The sequence below is a fragment of the Anopheles marshallii genome, chromosome X, assembly GCF_943734725.1.
Source record: "Anopheles marshallii chromosome X, idAnoMarsDA_429_01, whole genome shotgun sequence".
NCBI classification, from domain to species: Eukaryota; Metazoa; Arthropoda; class Insecta; order Diptera; family Culicidae; genus Anopheles; species Anopheles marshallii.
The window spans coordinates 13,355,184-13,369,697 of NC_071325.1; the positions used below are offsets into that span (position 1 = coordinate 13,355,184).

The 14,514-nt window shown below is 43.0% G+C and overlaps 2 protein-coding genes across 2 annotated transcripts; one reads left to right on the forward strand and one right to left on the reverse strand.

The window, feature by feature from the left end:
* The first annotated feature begins 1,187 nt into the window (after positions 1-1,187).
* Positions 1,188-3,400, forward strand: LOC128711526 (protein gurken-like). Its single transcript, XM_053806410.1, has 2 exons — positions 1,188-1,281; positions 2,754-3,400. Exons 1-2 carry the CDS (start codon positions 1,212-1,214, stop codon positions 3,398-3,400), a joined length of 717 nt encoding a protein of 238 aa, XP_053662385.1. The 5' UTR covers positions 1,188-1,211.
* Positions 3,401-9,759: 6,359 nt separating this feature from the next.
* On the reverse strand, positions 9,760-14,239 carry LOC128710222 (uncharacterized). Its single transcript, XM_053805272.1, has 3 exons — positions 14,111-14,239; positions 11,781-14,042; positions 9,760-11,379 (listed from the first exon to the last, which is right to left on the reverse strand). The coding sequence occupies exons 1-3, from the start codon at positions 14,237-14,239 to the stop codon at positions 9,760-9,762; spliced, it is 4,011 nt and encodes a 1,336-aa protein (XP_053661247.1).
* Positions 14,240-14,514: the final 275 nt, after the last annotated feature.

Genomic DNA, 14,514 nt, shown 5'->3' on the forward strand with positions numbered 1-14,514 from the left:
AATGTATGACCTCACAAGCGCATGATTTTATTTGAGCGTGCTTCGGAAACTAATCGTCCATCGTTGATTGGAAATCGTTAAACATTCAGCATTCATAAAACCGCATAATTACAAATCGAACCGTTCGTGAAGCGAAGGGGGGTGGGATTAACCAACACAAAAATAAAATAAAACAGATTCCATCGTGCATGGAATAATAGCTGATTTACGATCGATGTAAAAGAATAACTGACCCGACTAAGACCCAACACCTCTATAAAAGTACAAACAGCAACAACTACCCTGACGGATCTGTCTTTAGCGCTATTGGGGTCTTTTACGATGCAGCGTCGACTGCTTGACCCTAACTTTAAACCGTGCATCATGGAAATTATTTTTGCTCACCGCCGCCTTTAAGTTCTTTCCATGAATATTTAATGCTTAATCCTTGCTCTTCCTTTCTTGATGGACATATTTATGACATACTTTATAGTTGCATTGCTGGCACTTCCATTAGGTAACGGGAAAAGCCTGCATTGTTTGGACTTTAACGACTTAAACCCTCGCGATGCTTAAAATTTATTTCAGATTGGGTGGGATGTTTTAATATTTTTTGCACATCGTTTTTGTGGAGTTTATAAGCGTCTTAAGATTAGTATCTTAGCAAAACGTGCATATCGTTCTTCAAGTAATTAACAAAAGGCGGGTCGGATATTTGTGCATCAGAAGCTAAAAAGGTCTTCATCCAGGCAATGTGTCCACTCCGTTCTCCAAGAAATCGATAAAAGACGGAACGGATGGTTGTGCATCAGGAGCTATAAAGATCGGCATCTTGGCAAATCGTCCGCATCGTTCTTCGAGAAATCGACAAAAGACGGATTAGTTAGTTTTTTTTTGTACAAAAGCTCCAATTAAAGACTTTGCGCTGTTTGTTGAAATTTATCATGCATTAAACCGTACCGTCTGGAGCGAATATTCATTTCTCTCCCCCCTCCCTCAGTCCCATGCACAATAGACCCGTCTTTTACAAATGCAAAATAAACTCACGTTCAACTCTTCTAACCACCGTTTTTTTTTCTTGCTTCTAGGTATCGCATTTGAATCTCCAAGCAACGGAAGCTCAGCTAGCGGCCACTCCGACGGTGAAAGGAAGCGAAGAAAAGAAAACAAGCGTACGAAAGGGACGGTTCCCCGTGCATGATACATCCGCGGCACCAACACACTTGGGAGCAATGAAATCAAGTGCAGTAAAATTTTGTGCTATACTACTAATAATGCTGTCATCAGTTGTGGTTCACACAGGTAAGCCGAGGATTCCACACCCCGATCGATCGCGTTGCACCTTCCAAACATTGCACGCCACCACCGAGCCAAAAGCAGTTGGTCTTCAAATGATGCGGTTGCTAATTAAGGAATTTTTGCTTATTAAAGGCAAAACCTATAAATCAAAAGATCGGTCGAAATGGAGGGTTTTTTTTCTACACCCGAGGACGGGAGTGAAACTAGCTTATTTCACTGTGGCCCAGCCATTCAATGAGCAGCGCTTGTAACGGTTGGCTGCACCGAAACCCACAACCACGGGTTTGGCATTTTTATTCCCGTCCGTTTCCGTGTTTGCCATTGATCATTGCAGATTAATTAACGATAGAAAGTACGGGAAGAATAGGAAGCTGCATTTATGTTTGCCGATGTCGGTCTGGTGAAACAAGTGGGAAATGCTTGGATCGAATGTCTTAACGGTGCGAAGGGTGTGCAGGAGGAGAAACACGGAATGCAGCATAATGTCACTGGCGTTGCGCGTGAATCCCGTACGAATTCCCCCCCTTCCCCAATATTATATATATACACCTATATTTCGGCTCTTTATCCCGCGATTGAAACGATGAAGCAAGATTTTAATTGGAAGAAATCGGTACGCGGTTTTTTTTCGGTGCTGTTTCTTTTCTCAATTCCGGTTTCAGGGGTGCTTTTTTTCTTCCTCTGTGAACAATGGTTTTGTTCACAACCAAATTGTTTGTCAACGGTGTTGGCGTTTCATTTTGGTCTAGTAATGGGAGGTGGGAGTGGAAGACTAATTATCCCGCTCGTCATCTGCGAGCAATTGTTTTAAGATTTCTTCTGGAAGATTGGGTTGCGCGAGCTGTGTATTTTTTTTCTTTTTTGGAAGTAAAAGAAGAAATTGTCAGCAGGGAGATTCAAGAAGTCGCCAAAATAAGAAGATGAAACAAAACAGAATCATGAAGATTTCGTGGTTGACCAACCAATTGGCAGACTGCAATCAACATAATTAGCCCCACCGCACCATTTGGTGGATGGTGTGCTGCACCTTCACTGTTCACTTTATCACACACCGGTGTGTGCAGTGACTCAAGGGGTTTGTGGTGGGAGTTTTCAATCTTCCCTGCTTTTCGACGACAAACTGCATAAACGGTGCGAAAGAAATCGTGGGAACACTGCTAACCCATTGGGATTGTGTCTGGGCGTTTTGTGCCGGATATTGTGTCAGTGTATTGGAACGTTGTGCGGTGCATCTTTTAGAATTTTACGTTTGTCCACTCGATTAAACTATTGCATGCTGGAGTTTTGAGTTAACAGTCGAGTGGGTGGTATTAACAGAATATTAAAAGAGATCGGTTTTTTAAGTGTACTTCAAGAAAGAATTGCCTTTTGAAATTCTTGAAAGAGTCTTCAGTTTAGTGTTAAAAGCTTATTTTTTTCAACTCCGCTACATTCTCGTACTTTAAATAACTTTTCCTCCCCGTCTTTCTTTGTAGACTGCTGTTCTAGCAGATCGATGCCAAAATCAAGACCTCGGCCAGTGTCACACTTCCGTGGTGTGATGACGTCCGCCACTACCACCTTTACGGTGATCCGGCCGGATGCGACCTCGTCGTCGAACCGGGATCCACCCGACACAGTTTCGACGGGGATGGACTCGCGTCTCACGGGCAGTGGTGGCACGGACACTGGCGGTCTCGGCCGTGGTATCAGCACCAACACCGGCAACCCAGCGAGCAAATCAATCGACCAGCAGCAGACGCAACGGAACGGTGCAACGATAGAGGGCACGAACGGTCGCCCGCCGGTCAGGGAGGAAACAGCGAGCAGGCGCGGCAACGAAAAGGATCAGCTGCTGATGCGGATGGGCAAATGTTCGCAACTGTTCGAGGAAAACTACTGCCTGAACGGTGGGAAGTGTTACAACTTCACGATCGCGAACTCGACCATGCCGACGTGCGAATGTGCGGACGGCTTCATGGGTGAACGATGTGAGTCAAAGTACCTGGATGGGACCTACCTAAGCATGCGCAAGCCGAAGATCCACATCGAAACGGCGAGCATGTATTACGGGGCATTTCTTGCCATGATGGTAGTGCTGGCTGTGTTCTACTATCTGCACTGGCTCAACCATTGTCGCTAGCGAACAACGATCGGACGGCGTCGGGTTCGGTATCTGAACATCAGATCCCCGACGCCCGCGATGGTTCCGACAAGCGCCAATAGTGAAGCCTAACCTCGTAATTGGTATGTCCCATCCTACCCAACATTAGATACGTTCACATTAGATGAGACGTCAGACAACTACCGGTGTACTGGCCGGTAGAGTTTCGTGTCTGATAGCTAGATCGTGCAGGTGGGCCCACACCGTAACCCTTTATCGGTCGTTAATCCGTGTCTTTATTTTCGGGGGTGTTGTTGTTCCCCTGCACGTTCGAAACACAGCATAACAGTTCGAATTCTCATTATTCGAACACTTAAGTTGGTATTTTAAAAACTATATATATATATATATATATACGAAGAGCCAAGAGCGCCATCGTAAAAAAAACAATGCGCGCCGAAACGAACATGCGTTCTCAAACGCCAGGGTGTTATGTGCACGTATATGCGCACTCAACTTCGTATTCAACTCACCGGTAATTCTACAAGTAGTTCGTTTTCTACCTAAACAGCGTATACACAAAACGCGCGGCCTGCTGTGAAAAAAGGAAGTGAATTCCGTTCATAAGGTTAAGCAAACAAAGGATCCTGTCTCTTACAGACAGTTGGTGAGAGTGAAACCGACATGTAACACAGAGCGAAAGGCGCATAAAAACAGGATCTGATTTAGGGTTAATGCCACTATACATACAATACTTTTTATGTTTAAGTTTAGTGTAAATAACGCATGTCCCGTAGTATTTTGGAGGGGGGAGGAAAGGTAGAATGCGAGTTGTAAAATACGAATACGTTGTAAGTGGATGAGTGCGCAACAAACGAATGACAGTTTCTCCCTTTTTCTCTATAAGGTACAGTTGTAAACACCGTTGACGAATCTGAATCACACATCACTCATACAGGGAAAGAGAGGATTGTAATAATGCAAAAAAATTGTTTCTTCGTACTAAAAAAGGTGTACAAAATAGTACTCGTTTCGACACGAAAATACAACCTGATTCTGAACAAATTGACTGACGACTAGAATTTCTGCGTATGGAATAAGAACAAAATCGCAGGTTGTGTGTTGGTGTCCTTTTTTTTTCGGTGCGTAATTTTACACTTAAACTTTTGTTTGTACATTCTGCCTTTATATGTACGCACAATGAATACTAAAATTAATGTTTTCAAAGTGACCAATGTTTAATGAAACAATAACAACGTAATAATGGAAGATTAAACTGGAAGCACACGAAAATGTTACACGTTCGTGGGAATTTTGTGTTAAGTTTCCTACAAAACCAAAAAAAAACGCTGCACTGTAAAAAAGAATAGCGCAAAATCGCACATCTATTAACGAAAAGTGGGAACATGTTTTGAGATAGAAAGGCGTAATTGATCAGTTCTGTAGAATACATGTAAATGCCCCATGCCCCTTCGGCTGGCCATGTAGTAGAAATACGAGAATATTTATAAAGCGTCGCCCTGCGTTTAAAATACAGTCGACTCGCCTGGGCATATATGGGCATTCCACCAACACACTCTTGCACAGCTACCATGACGAGTGCCTACGCAACGGTTTTAACAGTGCAGCCATTAAAGCAAAACACATTTTGTCGTACGAGCTATTAGTATTCGATCAATATACCTTTTTTTTTATTTTCATCAGCACAATGCATAGAAATACGATACGGCTGTGCTTCAGCGGAATAAAAGGAAACAACACAATAGCGACAAAGTAAACGAACGAGCGAAATTATTTGTAATTTGAAGAAAATAATGCTATTAAAAAATGATTCCAACATACTACACACAGGGAAACAGGTGCTATATCATGCCTTCGTGTGCGAATAGATAGTTCCAGCTCCTATTTCTTTCCCTACAAATGGTTGCAATTAATACGATTTAGTTTTATAACGACATTATATCTGTTATACTGTGGTCGGTCGGTCTCGAAATCGTTAACGAAATAGTATTGTAGAAAAACTGGGCATATGAGGGAAGTGGAAAGTTTTTGAGGGAGGAAGGAGGAGGGGGGGGGGGGGGGGGGTGAAAGTGCACTTAACAAATCACCCGGATACATTGTACATACCTTGTAGCCGGATATTATGTTTCCATATTTAGAGTACGTTTTAGTACTTGCCTAGTGTGTGTGCTCTCTAGGGCAACAGCCCAACAGTCGTCAACCCGCTTTTCATTGAAAACATACAAAAAAGCAAAACGTGTTGATTCCTTATTTGCACATTTGAGGAACGATTCGTAGGATTTCGAATGAAATGTTTTGTTTCTTTGATTTTTTTTTATCGAAATCCAAGCGGTAACACCAGAAGCTCAACATTGACAATTTTTGCTTTTTACGTACAATCCAGTCGTATTATTTTTACTCACCAAATCATTCCAGGCTGCATGTTTTGATGCTGGACAGAAATTATTTTTGTTTTTTTGTTTTTTATTATTAAACGCTAAGGCACTAATCAGGACGACGAACCTTAACATGTAATGGGTCCAGTATTAAAGGAAAGGAAAGGGAAAAACAGTAGAAACAACTGCCTTAAAACAAAAATGAAGCGCCAAATTTAAACACTTCCCATTTTAATGTTTTCCATACCCAAAACTCACATGTCGTAGAAGAAAGTGTGTAGAAAGTCGAAAGCGAAATGGCGGGGGTGAGGAATCGAATGAGAATTTACATCACGTGAAAGGAGAACGGTGTATGTTCCAAGCATCAGTATTATTCAACAACACACTTATATAAAATAACGTGAAGCGTAGACACGATCGAAGCGTATACAATAACAAAACAACACAAAAACAGCACGCACTAAGGATAAATGGATGACACGGGCGTGGGGTGTTGTCCGGTGAACACGCAGATAAAGCAAAACAAAAGAGAGCATATTTCATAACTGCACCAAATCGACTTCAACGACAAAATAAAACTGGTGTGGTTTATTTTTTGTTTTTGAATCAAATCCACTTTTTTTAACATCATTCTTTACAATTATTCTTTTGACAGGAAGCAGCAAAAAAAACACATGAAGAAAGATAGAGAGATAGCGACAAAAAGGGAAAAAGTAATAAAATAGCTAAAAAGAAAACTCATTAATGAAACGCATTTTTGAAATTAATGAAACCGGCTACCAAATGCAACACATAAAGGAATGCGGCCTTTTTAGGTATATCAAATGCCATAATGCGATATTTCCATATAATTCTTTTTTTTGGGTTGTTTCTTTATTTGTTGTTGTTTTGTATATTTTTTATACCTCCACCGCGCACCTACAGCAAAATCGTTAGAAGTAAAGCGAAAGCGTGTGAGATAACGAGACGAAAAAAAATAGTTATATTATATTATTATTATATACTGGCATTATTAATCTGTCCTGTAACGAACTACTTTAAACCATGATTAAGTTGCGCACCGAAGGGAAGGGAGGTGAGTTGTTTAAACTAAACGTTTTTCTATTATAAAAAGCGTCAAAATCGCAAATTCTTTTTTATGAATTTCGTTCGTGAGAGGAAGAACGAGAAAAAGGGTATAAGAAATGAAAACAACATCATGCTTCCGATAACGACAACAGAACTGATTTTTTTTTTGTAACATGCAAATAAAGCAAGCAAGAAGAAACAAAATTATAAAACAATTTATTCAGACGGTGGAAACTCTTCGCGAAAAAAAATCCTTTCGGTACGCGACAGCCTTGTAAAGTGAATAAACATATGAACGAGTGCAGCTGATAATAATGTAAAAAAACCGTTTCGGATCAAAAATGGCACTGATTGCGGGGGGTAATGAAGGGGGGAAAATAGCAAGTGCGGGAAGGAGAAGATTAAAAGGGGAATGGAGAGGGGTGGGAATAAAAGACACATATTTATTGGATTACAAATGCGAAAGCGCATTTTAAAAGTAGATAAAATGCAGAAAACAACTTAAAAACAGAGTGAGACGAGAAGCATATGCAAAGAGCAGAACGAGCGGAATGTGCGCTTATCAAAACAAATGACTGGTGCGATGATACAAGTGAGAAACGTGCGTCCACGTGCAACGAACAAAAGGGGGAAGCAAATTGCTTAAACTGACGCAATGGGATACTATTTATTACTATCATCCAACTAAGCAATCTTCAGACGCGCGCTGTGCCTTGATTTGATGTCCTTTACCCAGGCAAAAGATAATCAAAATTTTATGAAATATACGCAACATAATTTATCACGTCGAGCAGTCGGTCACTTACACAGAGGAAAAACATGGAAAAAAAACACAGAGGTGACAAATTTACACATACACAAATACATATGTTGTCAACATTTGGTTCCTATCAAATTTAAGTTAATCTTAACATACAGCTAATATATTGTATACACTTTTCCGCTTTTCATCCGCACACATATACAGGGTACAGAGGGACACAGCCAAACAATACCGTTCCATTTGTTTTATCTCTTTCCACGCTGAAACCGCCTTTACCCACACCGATGACATGCGCAAAATGTGCATCAAGCTAATGCTGTATGTTGTTGTTTCATGGCCACCACCCTCCCCTCATGTTGTGATAAGCGATAAGAAAAAAAATCCACCACGATAGCTCATCATCAGTTTGTTTTGATTGTTATGTTGTTTTGATCCCTGCCTGCGTTGTTATGGTTTTTTGCATATTTTACCATTATTAATCGCTAAAGGGAAATCGCTACACGCGCGCACACACGCACATCACGTACTGGGCTAACAAAACCCCTTTTATTGAGCAGCTCAAAACAAAAAAGCAATCAAATGCAATAGAAACAGTATTTACTAACAGGAAGAAAAACACTATTCAACCCATACCCATCTGAACAATTTTCCCATTTTCTTTATCATTTTTAGCTAGGAGTGGGAGAAGTGGAGGGAACGGGGGTGGGGAGATTCCAAGAAAGTACAACGGTGAAAATCGTTAGTCGTTAGTTGTACCTAACACACCGTGTTAAATCCCACAACACAGCAATACAGTGGCTTCAACTGCACCATGCGTGCAAAACCATCGGTGCCTGGGAGTGGAAGACTGATATATATGTATAAATGTACACGGTTGTTTTGTTTTTTTTTTAAAGGTGTACAACTTATTTTACCGCCTAAGTTCGATCGGGTTCATGTGTTTTTACGAAAACAAAAATCAAAAACGAAAATCCCACTCACAAACAAGATATTAGAAAACGGTAATTGAATGGTAAAAAAAGAAACAATATAGATAAATAAATTAATAATGCTGAAGAAGAAACGAAACGTAAAAGTTATTGTACTTATTTTGTTTTACATTTGTGTTTAAATAGTAGTTTTATCTTACAGTTTTCAGTAACATTTCAGTTTCTTTTTCTGCAAATGATTTTTTTTTAACTTTATTGCCTATTTTTCTATTTACATGTGATATATTCCAATGTCAGTTGTGTACAGTTTTACATCATATATGCATTATTAACTATATGATCCACTGCGCTGTGTGCTTGCGTTTTGGCGGGGGGAGGATGAATGTACGTGTATGTGTGTAGGTAAATGGTAATTACGCGTCCATATCAACGTGTCTAACATACAGTTCCAGGGCGTATAATATCACCATATTCGATTTTGTTTTCCGAAATGAATCGAATACTTAACAGGGGAAGGAAAACAAAAAACAAAACAAGCAAACGAGCGAAACAATGCGGAAAAATTTCCGTAACAAACTGCCCCAGTTCAATTGTTCACGCTGAACTGTAGCCCGAAAATTTTACCTACTACCGAATGTGTAGTAACAACCAATTGCCGTGCTGTTGCATTTGCGCGGTATACATCCATTTTGTTCAAGTTCACAAATGGTAAGCGCGTTTATAGGTGTTCCTTTCCCGATCCTATACTCCCTATCCCTACACTTAGAGTAAATTCAGAAATAATGTCTATTTATGTTAAAGTTATACAACAAACAAACATAAAACGGGTCAGATTATACTGTTTGCTTACTAACCCCTGTCACCACTGATAGTTCTGCCCCATTGTAAATAGTTACATGGCTTTCATTGCGAGAATAGTGTATTAAATTTTGTATATAACTTCAAATATCAAATATCGCTTCACAAGCGTGTGTTCTTCAAAACAAAACAAAATCTCATCTCAAGAAAACTTACATTTTGTGTATGCTAACCTTACTACTCCCACGTTCAGACTGCTATATTTTTTACTCCGCTTTGCCGCCCTCTAATATTTTAACCGTCGGTCTAATAGGTTAAAGGGTTTGATAAAGTTTCATCACCCATTCGAAACGAAATTCGTTCAAATTGCTGGTCATTCACCTAGCAGAAACAACCGTTTTGCGTAGTCAAGTGCATACACACTTTGTCAAAAAACCCCGAAAATTACACTTCTTCCTTGTGCAGTTCATGGCCCAATTCCAAGAACAGTTCGTAGGGCATGGAATGTTGCGGTAGGGATGCGACCGCACACACCGGCGGCATGCCAGTATCCGGTACCGTGCATAAACCCCTGTTGTACACCTGGTTCAACTGCATCGCAAACACATCCAGCCCGTGCATGTTCGGTGCGATTCGATTTATGATCAGCTCCAGCACCACCTCACTGTCACGGTGGAAGCCGAGATACAGCAACAACTTGTGCAGCTCGCACCGGTACCTGAACGGCGCGACAAAGTTTTCCTTCCGGTCGAGCATGTAGTGTTTTCCGACCAGGTCGCGAACGCGTTGTAAAATGGCATTCCTCGATTGTTCCGCGCCGATATCACAGCCATAGCTTCCTCCCAAGTAACGTCCGTGCGTAACGTACTTCTGCACGCAGGCCATGATCGCCTGGCACAGGCCCTGCCTGAAGTTTGTTTCCTTCGAGGTGAACAGCACGTATATTAGATGCTCGAGCAGGTTCGGTATTTCGGTGTGGAAATCGTGCAACTGGGCGAAGCATCGGGCGGCCAGCTTGCGCACTTGGTCGTGCTCGTGCCGAAACAGTACCCACAGAATAGCACGATATCTATGAACCATACTGCAGGTTGAATCATCCGGTGTGGCATCGTTCAGATGCCGATGGTAAGCACGGTACTCCAGCTTGGAGAGAAATTCTAGCACCAACAACAGGAACGGTGTGACAGGATCACGCTCCTCATCGAGCAGTTGTTCCTCCGCCATGCGATGTGTTGTAACACTTTCTGCGGGCGGTATTAGCGTTTTCAGCTTCCGCAACATGAACTGCATCGTACGGTTCGCCTTGTATGTTACCTCTTCGAACGATGTATACACCGGTGCCCAATCGGAGTCATGATCCTTGTACAGCTGTCGCTGACCGGTTAGCTTCGTAGTGCAGGACGAGTACAGCTGAAGCGCCGCATTACGAGTCGGCCATTGGGGTGACCGGATGTGCGCTAGCGCCACTATCATCAGCTCATCAATATGCGGCAGTATCGACTCGTTCAGTGACGTTTCCCGGGCAAGCAGATTTAGCTGATGCAACCACAACACCGTCACACTCGGTACTGGCACCGAAGCGGGCGCTTCACGCTCATGATTCGCGGCACACTTGGCTAGCTGCGTGTACTCCCCCAGATACATATGCAGTAACGAATCGTGCGTAATGTCTGCCGTATCGTGGCGCATATAACTGTGCAGCATCCAAATATACCCCCGATGGCGACGAAAATCTTCCAGGTGCACGCGCGGATATTGAAGCCACGTCTGCCACATACGCTTCACCTCCGCGGTGTACCGTTTCAGCGGCCCGAACCGATCGCTACCCTCACCTAGGGCCGTTTCTCCCGCTAGTACGTTTTGCTTTAATTGCATAAGATGGCGCACGACACGGCTAAGGCAATTTCCGGCCGCTTCAATCGCACCCCGGTGACAGCAGGAAATCATTATTGTAGTAAGCGTATGCAGATATTTCTGAAATATATCAAACGCTTGGCTATTTTCCACGTGTCTATTGTGCTCCACTATCCATAGCGCAGCGTTTTCAATAAAGATGGACACAGCCTGCAATGAAGGTTGACAATATGAGTGAAAAGCAATCGTTTTCATTTAATAATGGATAAGGAAAGTTTCATTTTCAAAACTAATTTTTAAAGTGATCAGTAGAGTTAGCAAGGCTCAGATTTTCATACGATATTACCAGTGCCAAATAACTATCCGGCCACGTGGTAACAATATGTCTAGAAAAAATGACATACACGAGTATGTCTCGTTAACCCTAGGAAAGACAGTCCAAAAATTTGAAACTATATTGTAAAAAGTGACGAAAACTGTAACATTTATGTTTAAATAGCACACCTTTCTAGCGATGGGTCGATTATGATGATCGAAAGATTCATTTTTAAGTTTTCATTTGTTTTGTTTTTGCACAACCGCAATAAAATCGTCACGCATGCAATACTTACACGTATTGTTTTCCATAGTGCGCCCTGCATTCTACGCTTTGCGAGGGCAATCTTTACGGAGTCTATACTACTGGAGGCATGGTTAGTTTTCCACTCGTCCGATTGTTCAAGCAAACGCTGCAAACAATGATCCATCAGCTCGAAACTCATTCCATAGCGTGGTTCTTGGTTTGTTTTTGCACATGTTAGAGCATAGTTGGTAAAGTGCCACACGTCGAACACACAATCATGTACACGAAACAGCTCGGCATTGCTTAGTACTGCCAAACCGGTCGGAAATCCGAAACAGATCTCGGTACAATGGTCCACCAGTCGGTGCAGCTGCCCGTTAGGCTGGTCTTCCTCCATTAGTACGGCTGCGTAGAAGTCACGCTGGTGGTGATGTAATGCCGCCTTTACTTTCCCGATCGAATCGTCCAGCAGCTGGTGAACAGTGGAGCGCAACGAATCGGTGTCGTCGCGGGAAAACACGATCGCCAGCTGATCCTGTAGTTTGGGATCGAAGTGATACGCGACGGTACGGTTGTAAAGCATCTTGAGCGCGAACGTCCGTACGTCGTCGTAGTCGCTGCGCAGCAGATGTTGCAACCCGTACACCATCGAGCGAAACGACGAACCGAGTTCCTCCAGTGGTAATGAATCGGGAAGCAACTTTGCGATCCATTCCACGCTGCTAGCGGATCGCATCTGCAGCACGTACCGACTCGAGGGAGTAAATTCCAACACCTGCTCCACGAATGCAGCAAACAGGCGCAACGCGGTAACGGTCGGTTGATAGTTGAGACGTTTCGTACTGGCCGGGAAGAGGTAGCGATCGTACATATCGTACGACATGAACTTCGCCAACAATGCTTGCGCGTCCCGATCAAATTTCTTAGCGGGTGAAGATCGTTGCTGCGTGTAGACGATGTGTTTCAGCAGTTTTTGACATACCGTCACTAGTGTATTGCACACAGCAAGATAGCCGGGCGTTTCCATTACTTCCAGCGCGTAATGCGTTAGATGGGTCGTGAGCCGGTGCGTATTGATCCTGTTCGTCGCACCGCAAGCGACAATGTAATATCCGAGAGATTCGATCAGCAACCCTAGCGTGGCCGGTGGCAGTGGTTTCTGTGTTTCGGCTAATTCGCAAAGGAGTACCAGAAGCGGCCGTAAATAGGTGTGTTTTTGCAGTTCGACTCGAAAGAGGTACGAAAGAAGGAACAGTTTTTCGTGCTTGTTGTTTACGCAGTACGCTGGCAACGGGTATTCGACCAAAATAGGCTCGAAGTAGTTGGTAATGAGAGCATCCAAGTTTAGATGGGCACGGTAAACGGTGCGATAGTCCTTCGGTGTGAACACGCTAAACCAATACTTCGCCATCACCTGCACTATATCCATCTCCTCTTGCACTACGACCGTAGCTACAAGTTCGTAAACGAAGCTGGATAATCGCTGTTCCTTGTGAAGCAACCGGATCAGTGCTTGCCCGCCGGTGTAAAGATGTTTGTATCTCAGCGATAGTTTAAGCGCATTGCCTAGCTGCTCCATATTGAGATCTAGCGGTTTTAGCAACATTGGTAACGGGTACTGACCCAACAGTATGACGAGCAGATGATATTTGTTACGATTCAACCAGGACCATTGCCGCATCGTCGGCAGTACGGTTTGCCGCATAAACCTCTCATCCCGAATTAGATATTTTAGCAGAGCCAGCATGTTTTCACGCGCCCCATGATACGGTGATTCCAGGTTCATCAGCACGGTGTGCCACATATGTTTCCGTTGCTCGCTGTTATGAATGTCACGAAACAAACCCAACCGCTCGATGGTCAGCACATTCTCCGTCACGGTATTAAACGATCGATTGTAACCAGCTTCCGGCGACAGAAACAGTGTCAGATTACGTGCCGGTAGGATTGAAAGTCCGGGCACATTTTGCATCAGGCTGAGAAAGCGAGAATTCAACATGCCGTATATGGCGATGCTACTCTCATCGCACTTGCCCAAATCCTGCACACCGTACACCGTATGCAGTGACTCACCATCTAGCACATTCCTATGGCTTAGATTATAATAGGACTTGGAAATGATTTTGCGCTGGCTGTGCGTTTTACTTGCATCGTTCAGATTAACCAACAGCGTCTTGATCAATATACTGCTAGGCAAATGTGGCCCAAAGGTGCTCAATAGTTCCGGCGTTTGAGCGTCCCCATCAATAGTGCATTTCAGCTTGCGCTCCACATTCCCGGCAGCAGCTCGACCGGCATAGTTGCAAATATCCTGTAGGGGTAAAACATTTGTTAAGCTAATTCGTTAACAAACCGACCTGTAAATTTTGATGCACTTACCTGACACACGGTTGCTACGTCGGAGAAATCATTCGCGTGATCTAACTGCAGCATCCAGCGGTAGCATTGCTCATAATACTGCATAGCTTGATCGGCGTCGGTTAATTGTTGTGCGTCGGTGTTTTCCATCCTGGGCGCGCAGCAGTATCGTTAACGACGGTGTGATTTTCCGATTCCCTCTAATGAGAACACAACTGTACAGGATGCATTTATGCACTTGTTTCAACTGAGTTCCGTAAATTCATAAAATTATTCTTTCCCGCATGTTTGCTCGTTGATAACAGGTTAAGAAGAAGAACTCCGCTTATCCGGCTTTGACACGGGTTATTCGAATGGACGGGCACTGTCTACAATCAATTCGGTTTTAACGGTCTAGTTAAGAACTCGACCATTTCTGCACAATA

What these genes read in the sequence shown, in the direction of transcription:
- LOC128711526 (XM_053806410.1), top strand. Translation starts at nt 1,212, where the DNA reads ATGAAATCAAGTGCAGTAAAATTTTGTGCTATACTACTAATAATGCTG. An exon ending in ATCAGTTGTGGTTCACACAG is followed by an intron (nt 1,282 to 2,753) that starts GTAAGCCGAGGA and finishes CTTTCTTTGTAG; the next exon opens with ACTGCTGTTCTAGCAGATCG.
- LOC128710222 (XM_053805272.1), bottom strand. Translation starts at nt 14,239, where the DNA reads ATGGAAAACACCGACGCACAACAATTAACCGACGCCGATCAAGCTATG. An exon ending in ACGTAGCAACCGTGTGTCAG is followed by an intron (nt 14,043 to 14,110) that starts GTAAGTGCATCA and finishes TTACCCCTACAG; the next exon opens with GATATTTGCAACTATGCCGG. An exon ending in CACTATGGAAAACAATACGT is followed by an intron (nt 11,380 to 11,780) that starts GTAAGTATTGCA and finishes CCTTCATTGCAG; the next exon opens with GCTGTGTCCATCTTTATTGA.